Source organism: Gymnoscopelus braueri (assembly GCF_963280865.1).
Source record: "Gymnoscopelus braueri genome assembly, chromosome: 12".
NCBI classification, from domain to species: domain Eukaryota; kingdom Metazoa; phylum Chordata; class Actinopteri; order Myctophiformes; family Myctophidae; genus Gymnoscopelus; species Gymnoscopelus braueri.
Window position 1 is genome coordinate 25003679 of NC_137614.1, and position 13259 is coordinate 25016937.

Genomic DNA, 13259 nt, shown 5'->3' on the forward strand with positions numbered 1-13259 from the left:
GGAAATACTCCAGTAAAGTAAAAAAAGATGCCTCAAAATGGTACTTAAGTAGCCTACCGTACTTGAGTACATGTACTTAGTTACTTTACACTGCTCATAAAGCACCGCCTCGAATTGAACTAGCACCTATACGTGTACACACATGCACATGATGCACTTTGCCCGACGGTGTGGTTTACTCTATATTTACCAAGTACACGTGTTGTTAACAATCTAGTTTTACCTCTTTTTGCCCAAGTGTGGCTAATGCTAACATAAGTATGTAAATGTGACCAGATGTATCACTGACATTATAACATTGTGCAGTTATAGCTTATAGGGGGGGTCACTAAACTCATTAACAAATATACCCTTGCAGTGACACCATCATCTGTGCCGCACTAAAAGAGCAGCGATAGCCCAGCCCGGAGCACCTTAGTCTGCATACGACATTGTAGTGCTGGTGCATGGCATGGCCACATGACAAAATTATGTTTATGGACAATAATAGTTCAAGCATGCCATTGGGTAGATCACATGCTCACATTCCAATGACCACAAAGGCAAAGGCTTTAGACTGTACAATGGGGCTAGCCAGAGCAGATACCGGACATTATTTAGGCTACCTAAACCGGTCCAATGGGTACAGACAGACGGACAGTCAGACAGTCCTGAGACAGCATAACTGCTGGTGTGGCACTCCCTCCTTTTTAGCATCGTCAGCATTTCAGCCAGGTTTCATGGCCTGATGTTTAAATTAATTAATTAATTCAGTCAGTCGATGACCTTAAAGAAATGTATGCCTTATTTAATAAGGCTCGTCGTTTCGTATTTAGCTGATCTGATCATCTGCCCCAGATAAATTATACCATAATAAAGATCTGGTGACATGATGTGGTAAAAACAAGTAACTGCATGGAGAGGAAAAAATAAAATGAAAAGTCCTAAGAAAACACTCAATTTTATGATCAAGTTTGAGATTTTATTACTTTCTTGTCTGTACAACACGCACATAAGACACAAAAAACAACTCATTGACAGGGGAAAAAATACATGACTTCCAACCTTATCTCTTGTCCACTGCTCTTGGAGACATTAAGTCCAGTTACCATAAGTCTTACTTGTTGGCCTCATAGTAGTAGTACAACACTTTTCTCATTCAGAAAAGAACCATTGGACTGAGTTTACAACTACCATACTAACTGTGAATACTGGGAAATAAATGTATATTTAAAGCATAAAACTTTTTTCAACAACTTAGGAACCATGTAGCATACATACAAGTGTGAACCATTATGATTTGTCAAAAAGAAAATGTATTACACATTATCCCAAATGTTAAACTTCCATTGTAGTACTTCCACTGGACCCAACATATTGACTATATACAACCAAGGCAACAACAAAAACACAAAACAGTGTTTTCTCTTTATCCTGCAATTGACTTCAACTGTATTGAAAAGGCAAATTTACATACATCTTCAAGCATGTTCATGTAAAAGGCAACACAATAAATAAATCCAATGGCACACAAATTTGGACAATCTAAAATGAGAAGCACAATGTCTCATGAAATATTCACAAGAACAAAGAAAATAAATGATGCAAAAGCAAGCAAAAATTAAACAATAACTTTCTGAGTCAACATCCCTGGAGACAACAAACAAAACAAAAAATCACGGGGGTAGTGTGGCCCAGTGGCATAACCTGGTAAAAGCGTACCACATAAATAAGGCCAGTTTGTATCCGACCCGAGGCCTTTTACTGCATGTCATCCCCTCTGTCCCTTCTTTCCCGTTTCTGTTCGCTGCCTCTAACACAATCTAAATATAGCAGAAATGCAGAAAAATAAGCCTGGTTAGTGCACTGACCATAATGCTTGCGAGGACTTGAGTTTTTAGTCAAATCCTTTTAGCTCGTTTCCTTAATCTCTGCCCCAGTACACTGTCTAAAAAGCATAAAATGCCCCACCCCACCCTCCCCCCGAAAAACAAACATCTTAACAAAGAACTAATCACAGTCTAATTACAGTTAGAGGAATAGATGGATAATGTTTATAATTCAATATAATATTTGTATTTACAAGTGTTTATACATTATTGAGGACATTGAATGGAGGGTTCAGAGAAGCCTATTACCATAAGGACATGATGCTGAACAATCAGGTCGTGTAATGCACAACATATCACACTTGTAAACATTTCTTCTTCGTATAATTCCTTAGCCATCATCTGTCAGATTAAATACTCATTCACCAGGCTCAATGACCATATTCACACAGCGGCCATCATGCTCTTCCATCATAGTTGGGGGTGGGAAATTACTCCCCACGAACATCATAAGAGCAAAATGGCCACCATGAGAATATGGTCAGTGATGTCCTCGTTTTAAGGCATAGGTAGCAAGCTTGTGAGTGAACCTCCTTTAACCAGATAAAAAAAATCCAGACATACTTTAGAATTTATTCGAAATAGGAGAGATTGCACTCGACACAAGCCCCCCCCCCAAGCAAAGCATCCCCACTTGTCTCAGTCTGAACCAGCTTCACAAGCCGTGCGGTTATAAGATCTCCTCCACTCCGTGGGCGAAGATCATGACCAGACCGGGTTCCAGAATCATGTCCTCTCCCATGTGCTGGTTCTCGCAGGCCATCACTACCACCGCCTGCTTGCCAGGGATGCGCTTAGCCACGTAGTTCTCATAGTAACGCCTGTTCATCTGCCTGGTCTCCAGTGTGGCCAGGCCCTGCGGCCAGTTGCGCTCATGGGCATTCTCAATCAGGTCATTGACAATAGACAGGGGGCAGCCGCTGTCGATGAGGGAGCGCTTGATGACTGCCTGGAGTACAGCATCAGGAGTGGAGATCATACCTCCCCAGCGTGTCACTCTGGCTGGTTGCATGGAGTTGACCCACCTGTTGACAACACAGTAAGGGGAAAAGGTATTGCGAGGCAGAAGTCAGGACAGGCATCCACACAAGGAAATAAACATTTGCACCATCAACAAAAAAATGTCTTCAGAAATCCCAAGTTGGGCGAGTCTTAAATACTACTGTAGGTGTGGAATGTGGTACAGCAGAAGTTGATGTAATAATATTATATCAGACTTTTAATAGTGTTCATAAGTACTGAAAGACACTTTACAGAAAACAAGACAAAACAAATAATGTATTGCTTTATTAAAGCAAATAACAAATAAGAGAGAATACTGGCTAAAAATAACGTGAGTAGTTCAAACTAGAATGATATAAAAGGCGAAGTAGATTAGGTGGTGAAGGCAAGTCTGCAGAGATGGGTTTTAAAAGAAGAGAGGGTGGGGGCTGCTTTAATTTGGGTTGGTAGTGATACTTACTCCAGTATCTCATTATACTCTATGCTCTCCTCGAGGTTCTGCATGTTAGGGTTAGCACTGCGGATTGCTCTCATGTAGGCTTTCAGCAGCTGAATATCCCGCTTCTAGGAAAGTCAAAACACTCAGATAAGGGGATGCATTCACACAACCTTTACGGGCTAAAAAGAGTTAGTTAAGACTGAACATTCCAAGGGTTCATTTGCTTCTATATAAAAAGGGTCATTGGTTAGATATGATTATGGTTGCTTGTGCCATTAGACAAATTACTGAAAGCACTTTTTTAGATGAACAAAAAGGCAAAGTGGCCATTGCCATTTTGACCTTTTGGCGATGAAGAAACGCAATGCGTGTCAATCTTGGCACAAGATGGTTAGCGCTATGGATCCAATTACATTTTCAGAAAATCAATGAACCTTATTTCAGCCAACAATCAATCATCTGAGATTAAAACAATAGTTTGCCACAAAGAATATATTACTTGTTCATATAAAACTTTTGGTAAGGCTCCAGCTTTTGTCAATAAATGCTCTGAAGTTTGATCATCATAAGATATTTAACGCACCCACACACACACACACACACACAGGATAATCAAAAAATGTGAATATCGTGGAAACGTTTATATAAAATAAATAATAAAAATAATAATAATGATAATATAACTAAAAAAGTGAAACGTTTCAAAACGTTTGTTTTAATCTTCATGATTACAGTATATATATATATATCTCATGAAAATAATATAATTATTATTCATTTATAATATTTGAATATTGCGTAAAACCAATAACAGAAAGGATCGATAATACAGAAATGTCAACCTTCTGAAAGAATATGTTCATTTATGCACTAAATAGTTGGTCGGGGCTCCTTTTACACAAATTACCACCTCTTTTCAGATAGTAATTTTGCATTTAATTTGGAAATCAAAGTGCCAGTCTGGAGGAAGAGTGGAGAGGCACAGAATCCAAGATGCTTTAAGTGTGTGTGATGTTTAGGGGTGCCATGTCATCTGCTGGTGTTGGTCCACACTGTGTTTTATTTTAAGTCCAGAGTCAATGCAGCCAATTCACCAGGAGATTTTAGAGCACTTCATACTTCCCTCTGCTGACAAGCTTTATGGAGATGCTGATTTTCTTTCAGGCTCCATGCCACGCCGCATTGATGAAGTAATTTGTTCAAAAGTAGCCCAGACCAAGTATTAAGCGCACAAATTAACATCCTTTTCAGATAGTCGACGTTTCTGTATTATAAATCCTTTTTATGTAATATTCTAATATTTTGAGATACTGGATTTTTTTATTTTCATGAGCTGTATGATGCAATCATCAAGATTAAAACAAAAATAGGTTTGAAATATTTCTCTTTATGTGCAATGACTCAAGAATATATGAAAGTTTCCCTTTTTAAATGATATTACAGGAAAAAAAACTAAGTTTTCCACGATATTCAAATTTGTTTAGATGATCCTATAATATATCTTCTTCCTATAGAATTGGCTTAACGGAGGACTGGCCGGCCAGCGGACCACGTTCCCAATGCAGCTACGCCCAAATATGGAGTGTGTTGTCTAACCTAAATGTGTCGTCATGGCATCAGGCGCAAACAAATCAGTCAGCTCCATATATAGGCACAAAAGGAACCTCTTGTGTGTGTGTGTGTGTGTGTGTGTGTGTGTGTGTGTGTGTGTGTGTGTGTGTGTGTGTGTGTGTGTGTGTGTGTGTGTGTGTGTATGTATGTACTGTACACACACACACACACACCAAATAACCTGTATACTCAGCTACGCTGCTCATCACACAAATTCATCTTTCTTACAAATGGGGTGCCATTTAAAAAGGGAAATAAATGTTATACTGCTTTTCAACAGTATAAAATGTATTGCGAAGAAGCATTGTAGCAGAGAAATAATCTACCAAACACACATTCACATTTAAATACACTATAAAGAAAGGAAGGCTGTCGCAATAATCTCACCACTGCAGCTGTGTTATAAAAAACATCATAAATATGTCTTTTTTGGATATGTGGAATGAATTATGTAATGGCAGCCTCATCACTAGCATGAATCTAAAAGAAACGGATAGGACTCATTCTAGGGCTCTGAAATATGCGTGATAAGAGTCAGTTCTATCAATAACGGGGACTCCATTCAAAACAGAAAACAACATGGCGCCGCGTCCATTGAGTTCAATGAAGAAGTGGCACCATGCTTTGAATTCCTTGATAAAGCTGCTGCAATGACAAAATGACCCATTTACAGTCTACTGATGTGTCAAGGGCCATTCACAACAAGCACGATAACTATAAATATGTTGTTTTAAAAATCGTTCTAACTCAAATGGAAGGCAGCGTCCACACCACAAATATATTTGTGGACGATATAAAAAATATAAAAGAGTCAAATTATCCATATATATTCTATTGCATGCGTCTTTCAGCACCCTCTGTGTGGGCTGACACAGCTGGACTGTGCAGCGTGCTTGGTGCCACTGTTTACAGAACATTATTGTTCTTTAGTGTGGAATCAAGCTTACATAATTATAGTTATAAAGTTATCAGTGTCAATTATTGAATCATATATGCGCTGATAAAGGTCTGATAGACTGAAAGCTCAAAATAAAGTTAAACACTGCACGCAAAGTGTGTGTAAATCTCCATTATACATACACTGGTGTTATCCAAGTGCTGAAGTGTTCCAGACTGCTGAAAAACTGTCCATTGCTCACAGCAAGGTTGGACCTCTGTTTTTATCACTTTGGCAGGGCCATATAAATTGCAAACAATAGGACCATCCAGAGGCTACAGATTTTTTTTGTGGGTGTTGAATGTTCTCTTAGCAAATTTCAATGATGAGACCATCAAGTAATTTGAGCCTGATGCAAGGGCGCCGATACTGTGGGTGCCTCGGGGCTAAAGCACCCAGGCGAAATGACGAGCACCCAGTGGGCGAGGGGGGCGAGCAGCCGCGCGCTCATACTCGCAGCGAGCAGCCGCACGCTCGTACTCGCAGAGCGCTCCCATTTGTTTATGTTTTGCCGGCTCTAGGCTTTGTCTTCACCTAGCAGGTAAATTAACCAGATTAAAGTTACAAAACCCCCCCAAAAAAGTAAAATATCCGCCCAGAAACCGAAAGTTTTCGCGCACGGGGCACTCACGCATGCGTGCTGCGCGCGCGTGCGTGAGTGCCAGGTAGCGCACCCAACGGAGCTGACAAATATCGGCGCCCCTGGCCTGATGTATTTATGTGCAAGCAAAGTGAGCGTTCTTACTTGTTCCCCCAACTGGTGCTTATGCTCTACAACGGTTTTCTCCAGGTCTGAAATCTTAGCTTGCTGTTGCTGCACCACACTTCGTAAGTGCTTGATGCACTTGTGGTTGGGCATCTCATCTTTAGGCATTTCTAGCCTGCAGGAAGAGGAAGAGATGTAACAAAAGGAGGAAGAGAGGAAAACCACTTTGTTACAGTTTCACTGATAATATATTGCAGTGTCATGAAGCCAGAGAAAATCGTCTTGGGTTACGTCACAGACGTGACATGCCCATATATGGATACCACTTGAAAATCTAATATCTAATTTATATTCACATTAATTCATTATGCATCTCAATGGCAGTCGATCAGACGATACTCTCTCACCATTATCTCTCCTTATTACACAGCTTGGTTGAATGCTTGATTCAATGATTGGTCAATCACTGAATTCAGCGGTGTGTTATTTCTGGATAATGACCGCTGAGCTCAATAACAGACCACTGTCTAATCAAAGGCTCAGAGCACCTGGATGCGCTGCTTGATTTTGTGCTGTATCCAACATGGCAGCCATGTAAACAAACGTACAATGTAATTTACAGCTACACATTGCTCTCATTTCTGAGGCGACCGTGTTACTGGACAGACCTGGCATAAATGAATGGAATACTTTCATTACCGTAAGCAATGAAGTACTTCTTGTTTTTATTTTTAGGTCCATTTGTTAATTTATTTATTAAGTAGCTGTGTAATAAGCGGGATAATTGACGGCGAGCCGGCCATTGTTTAGAAATAAACCCCTTCAGGGCGATTAAATCCCTCCGCTTTGCGTTGAGATTTAATCACCCTGTCTAGGTATATTTCTCTCCGCTTCGCGTCAGGTTTGAATCACTGTCAGGGTTTATTTCTCAACAATGACCGGCTCGCCATCAATTATCCCTTGCCTATCGCCGTCTGTTGCAGGTCGTTTTTTGTGGGTACAAATTCCATACACAGTAGTTAACAACCACTGTGCGTGACTTGAATTCAGTCAACCCTCAGTCTGAGAGAGCTGTGCTGGGAGCTTTTACTAACTCTTATCTTATTGCAATTATGTAGTCTACATTTACAATTTGTTTTTCATTAGTTCTAAATTCATGTCTGCTAATGTTTGATTTCAAATGGTTTACTAATGGAAAGGGTGGTGCTACCAAAATAACATTGTCCTTTTTTTTAAATCTCTCATCACACCTTACTTTTACCCTACAACTGAAAGTTAACAACCTGCCCTACCCATTTATAACTATAAAAGATTATTGCAGGGCAATCATTTTCATTATATGAAATTAGTTAAGTGAAATATTTTGTAGCAGGGACTACTGTATTCTACATTTGTGTTAATGCTCAATTTTAAGTGCTTTACTAATGGAAAAAAACATAGCACCTTTTTTCCATCTCTCACCACAACTTCCTTGTAGCTGAATTTGTCAAGAGACACTGTAGTTATAGCAGAGACTGAGACAGCAGGTTGAACAAACTATGTCAATAAAAGCTGTGGGCGCACATGCGCATAACAGGTCCAGCCCACATTAAGTTGCGTTTTGCCCAGTCCAGCCCATGACTGAAAATTAGTTTGACACGCCTGATGTAAAAGGTTCACATTTCCCATTTAAAACGATTCTGTAGTGTGCAGTACAATTTACATTGGTCAGCAAATCAATTATAATCAATCTTCTTTTGCTGAATAGGAATTTCATGTAACCAACCAGTCTTTCTTTCTAGCTCCGCTCTAAGAATGACTTAAGCCTTGTGAAGGTAAGAAGTAGTTTGGGAAACATCATTCCTTCTGATGTAACAAGAACTACCATCCAAGGGCTGGGCTGCCTGGTGGCTCAGGCAGAAACTGCTAACCGAGTTGCGAGGACCCCGAGTTTGAATAGTCATGTCATGTCTCCCTTCTCACTACACTGTACTATCTAATAAAGCAAACATGGTCACACAAAAAAGATTTACCAGCCAAGCTTCATAGTATACATTGATGCCTTTACTTGGTTTTGACTGTAAATACGTTGGTTAAATTATCAGAGAGAGACATTATCCTCTGTATCCAATTGAAGCCTGTACAAGCAATGACGTTCCTGACACCTTTCCACAGTGGAAATGTGGAGGTTACTCACCCACAACCCTCCTCACAGTTGACAGGCCTCTTGGGGTTGTGTTCACAATCCTTCAGGTGTGACTGCAGCTGGTCTAGCCGCAACGTGGCTGTGCAGCCGAATCCTGCATTGTCACAGCCGATCTGAAGCTTGGATAGCATGTTGCGCATGATACGCGGAACAGGCCGGAGGTGGGCTAGTGTCACCACTGTGCGGTCCACAGGGCAGATCTGCTGCTGGGCGAACCACTGTGTGATGCAGGCATTGCAGAAAGCATGCTCGCAGTGTGGGGCCTGTAGGGTGAAGTCAAAAGACCAAATGAGATGATGAACTTAAGATAAATAAATACAACACAGGATGCAACAGCCGTTTTTAAGGTTATGATGATCTGTCGTAAACTTCTGATGATCTGTCATTATCAGTTGTAAACAACTTACCTGCACTGGCTCTTCTAGTACTCCACTACATATGGGGCACAGCAGGTCTTCATCCACCTCCCCTGAGAACCTGGTGACGTCGTACCCCATGGTACATTCCAGGGACCCACAATCGCCTGACAAATTGACAATTGATAACCAAGTTAGGTTTCCAGAAAAATCACCGTCATCAATATAAGATAAAGGCACAGTAAATCCAAGAGGTAATTGTAAGTCTGAAATTGTTATTATTATTTCCATGAATAATGGCAAATGCCCTGGATGAAGTGCTTTCATGTTACCTCACTCACGAATGAGCTTCAATGCTTCCATTCAGTGTCTGACAGACTGTCCTCGGATCACGACATACAGATGACAACCTGTGTGGTGAGGCAGAGTTCACTCGTTATTCAGTGTTCAACCATTGACCAATAATAACAACAACAACCAATGTAGTAGACTAGGGGTCTTCAACAGGGGGTCCTTAAAGTTACTACAGGGTGGGCACCAAATCTTTGTGCGATTTGATTTGGAACGGGTGTTTACATTAACACTTGCACCCTAGTATCACTTTTCTGAGGGGAAGATTAGCCAAAAATAGCAGATCTACAAGCTCACAATCGGCAAAGAGGTTTGGTGTAGTGGGAAAAAAGAGCAGACCAAGTAAGTATTGAGGGTTTAACTGGTTAACTGAAAATACGCATCAACATGAATCCAACGCAATGCTACACAAGTCTATGAAGCCATCTATAAAATCAAAATAAATTCATACAATATGTAGTGGGGGGGGTGTCCCTGCTTCATATCTCTCTCAGCTAAGGGGTCCTTGGCCTGAAAAACGTTGAAGAACCCTGTAGTAGGCTATTATTATTCAGTAGTGGAATGGCATTGGATGACTTTGCAGGACCATACCCATGATGGTCCCATTTGGCTGGTTGCTACTATTAATTTACCACCCTGGATGTAACTCATCTTCAGCTGGGCACAAGCTAATGAGATGTATCTGTCAAAACAACCATTTCTAGAATGCAACTAATAAAACTGTCTAGTATTATAAATCGTTTTCATGTATTCATAATTTTAAAAGCATGATGATAATCATATTCTTAAGAAAACAATGGACGGATGAAACACACATTAAAACAAATGTCACTTATTATGATTAAAGTTGATGCAGTTTGTTTGTCAGAATGTCAGATCAGTCCTATTCTCCGCTAGATAAACATAAAGATGTGATCATGAGGATGTGAAGTGCCGCAGCCCTGATCCCACATAACAGGAGGAGAGATTCTTGGTGTGTCCCTGTTGACTGTGGTGACCCACTTTCAGTGTTAGCAGCATCAGTGGTGTAAAGTAACTAAGTACATTTACTCAAGTACAGTACTTAAGAACAGTTTTTAGGTATTTTTTATTTTACTAGAGTATTTCCAATTTGCAGTACTTTTACTTCTACTCCACTACATCTCAGAGGCAAATATTATACTTTTACTCTACTACAATTATTTGAGAACTTTAGTTAGTTACTTTGTAGATTTTGATTATTATTACAAAAAACATACATTGACCACTTCAGCCCTATATACATACATTTCAGCCATTTGAAAATAGCCGATCTACAAGCTCACATTGTGAGCTTGTAGATCTGCTATTTTCAAAAGATGTATATACATTAGAGAACTGGGACATTTTGCATAATGAATACTTTCTACTTTTGGTAATTTTTTATACCAATACTTTTACTCAAGTAAATATTGAATTCCATATTGCTTGCAACAGAGTATTTCTAAATTGCAGTGTTGATTTACTAAATGCAAGTCTTTTTCCACCACTGAGAACACACACCATTGGAGGTGATGATTACCTTCTTCCATCTATAACTCAGCATTGCTTGCAAGGGGGTTAAAGTACACGCAACCTGCTGCGCTGTCCTGTAATAATATTACAATCTAGTCTGATCATTTGGGATCAACAATGGTCCCATCAGACAGGCCATCCTGTACAAATACTGTATCATCGAATAATCCAAAGTAAATACATATGCCAACTAGCGAGCCACCTGTAAAGCTAAGGGACTCCCTCTCACTTTGGTGTTTCGCCCAGGTGGGCATGGTTATATGTCCAAACCTCACCACAACTATGTCTCAAAACCACGCCCACCTGGTCGAAACACCGAAGAAAGAGGCTCTCCCGTAATGCTAACGCTAGCTCATACTAGCGTTCGCTTGGCTAACACCGTTGGTTTCCTCTTGGATGCCAGTAGCCACCACAAAGCTATTATCCACAGTGTTCAGTTGAAGGGTAAATAGACAGATAATCAGAAGTTACAATAGGAAGGATTCGAGTTTAATGTCTAAATCGGTTGGAGAAACTTACGTCAACACACAGCGGAACACATAGAACAGTGGAGATGTATCCTATATGTCCAGATGTCTGTAGGTAGGTAGCTTCAGTTGCTAGCCACGTCCCAGGCTACATCCTACGCTCCTGTACAGTGTTGCCATATTTCGTGAGAGAAATAAGCAACCAGGTCTAGGAAAAGAAGCAACTTAGGCCACATGAGCACTTTAAACCTTAGCTCCGACGGAACCTCTCCTCCACAAGCGGAGGGAGAGGTTCCGTAGGGGCTATTTAAACCTATACTGTATCTGCTATTTTAGACTATCGCCTATTTGAAAATAGTCGACCTACAAGCTCACAACTCGTCTCGATGCGAGCGAGTGATGGGGAGTCTTGTATGGGGGTCTCTGGCACAAAATATTTTCAAAAGGTTGGGTCTACAAATACATATTCATTTGGGCTGGGGGTCCTCCTCCTTGACATGAAAATGTTTGAGAACCACTGCAAAGCAACATTAGGAAACAAGTCCAAATAAGCAACTACACTCTGGAAACAAGCCCAAAAAAACGCAACCCGCAACTATACCATTATTTACTTATTTAATTTATTTCAAAACCGCTCTAAAAGAGCACAGGTGGCTGCAATTCGGAACTGCCCCCCCACCCCCGAACTGTTTACTGACACTGTACATATTTATATTTTCGATTTCTACTCGTTTATATGATGTTTTTGCATACTTAGTTAGTAGTGTATTTGTCTTATCATTAAATGTTTCGATGTACAAAGGAGTAAGGACCCCAATGAAAACAAGCCATAGTGCTTTCTTGGCTTTAAAATCTTCTTAACAGAGCTGTACTGTAACTGTACTTGAACTTCCCTGTGCTTGTCTTTGCAAACTGTTAATAAAGTATTCAATCAATCAAGCCCAAAGTCGCTTCTAATAAGCAGACATGGCAACACTGGCTTCTGTGTCGCCGCTGCAACGTACGCGCACGTTACGTACGTACGAGGGGGCGTCAGTACGTAAATCTAAAGCATTTTGATTGGGCCAAAGCGTCACATCTGTCGCTTCTCGCTATCAGTGCCATCTATTAGAAGGCATCCAATAGAAGGCTCTGCTCGCTATATAATAAATAAAATAAATACTAAAGTAAAATAAATCTTTCTGAGCAAATTTACTATAAGATGAATTTAACCCGAATGGAAGACCAGCTCATATATCCGACAGTTTACATTTATGTGAAGGGTTTCGGGGAGGGATTTAAAACACAATAAGAGGCATTGCACTTTGTAACCTAGCCCTGGTCCAGCGCGTTAGAGAGAACTCACTGTTGGCAAATGATATCCTTTTTAAGCTTTAGTTATTAGCAGTTCATATTAGACTAAGAGCATATGTGTGTGTCTTCACTACTATTGTTTCATTGTTGTTCATATATAGGCTACACCCAAAGAAAATACATTATTACCCTATGAAATCATTATAGCCTATAATGATTTCATAGGGTAATAGCCCTGTTAGTATTATATTCTTAGAAGTACAGTTATTGTGATAAATATGATCTATTTGCATAGCGGAACTCTGTGTGTTATCTCCAGTAGACAAAATTCACTCCCATTCCGGACCGACACTGTGAGAGAGAGGAGGATGGAGGATTACAATGGTATCTGCATCCACTTTTTAGGGAGGTTGTGATTGCATTCCGCAGGTGCGAGGGACTCGGCCTGTGAGACCCAAGGTCCTCGGCTGAACCTGTAAATCAAGGGGGGCCACTCGCACACCCTGGGAAG

General features: G+C 40.4%; 1 protein-coding gene across 1 annotated transcript; it reads right to left on the bottom strand.

Annotated features, from left to right (window-relative positions):
• Window positions 1-951: 951 nt before the first annotated feature.
• On the bottom strand, window positions 952-11619 carry rnf41 (ring finger protein 41). Its single transcript, XM_080444675.1, has 7 exons — window positions 11508-11619; window positions 9437-9514; window positions 9156-9271; window positions 8740-9011; window positions 6603-6738; window positions 3331-3434; window positions 952-2893 (listed from the first exon to the last, which is right to left on the bottom strand). Exons 3-7 carry the CDS (start codon window positions 9243-9245, stop codon window positions 2539-2541), a joined length of 957 nt encoding a protein of 318 aa, XP_080300801.1. The 5' UTR covers window positions 9246-9271; window positions 9437-9514; window positions 11508-11619; the 3' UTR covers window positions 952-2538.
• Window positions 11620-13259: the final 1640 nt, after the last annotated feature.

Coding starts and splice junctions, on each gene's coding strand:
- rnf41 (XM_080444675.1), bottom strand. CDS start 9,245: ATGGGGTACGACGTCACCAGGTTCTCAGGGGAGGTGGATGAAGACCTG. Junction 9,012..9,155: donor TACTAGAAGAGCCAGTGCAG/GTAAGTTGTTTA, acceptor TTCACCCTACAG/GCCCCACACTGCGAGCATGC. Junction 3,435..6,602: donor AGCACCAGTTGGGGGAACAA/GTAAGAACGCTC, acceptor TGACTTTCCTAG/AAGCGGGATATTCAGCTGCT.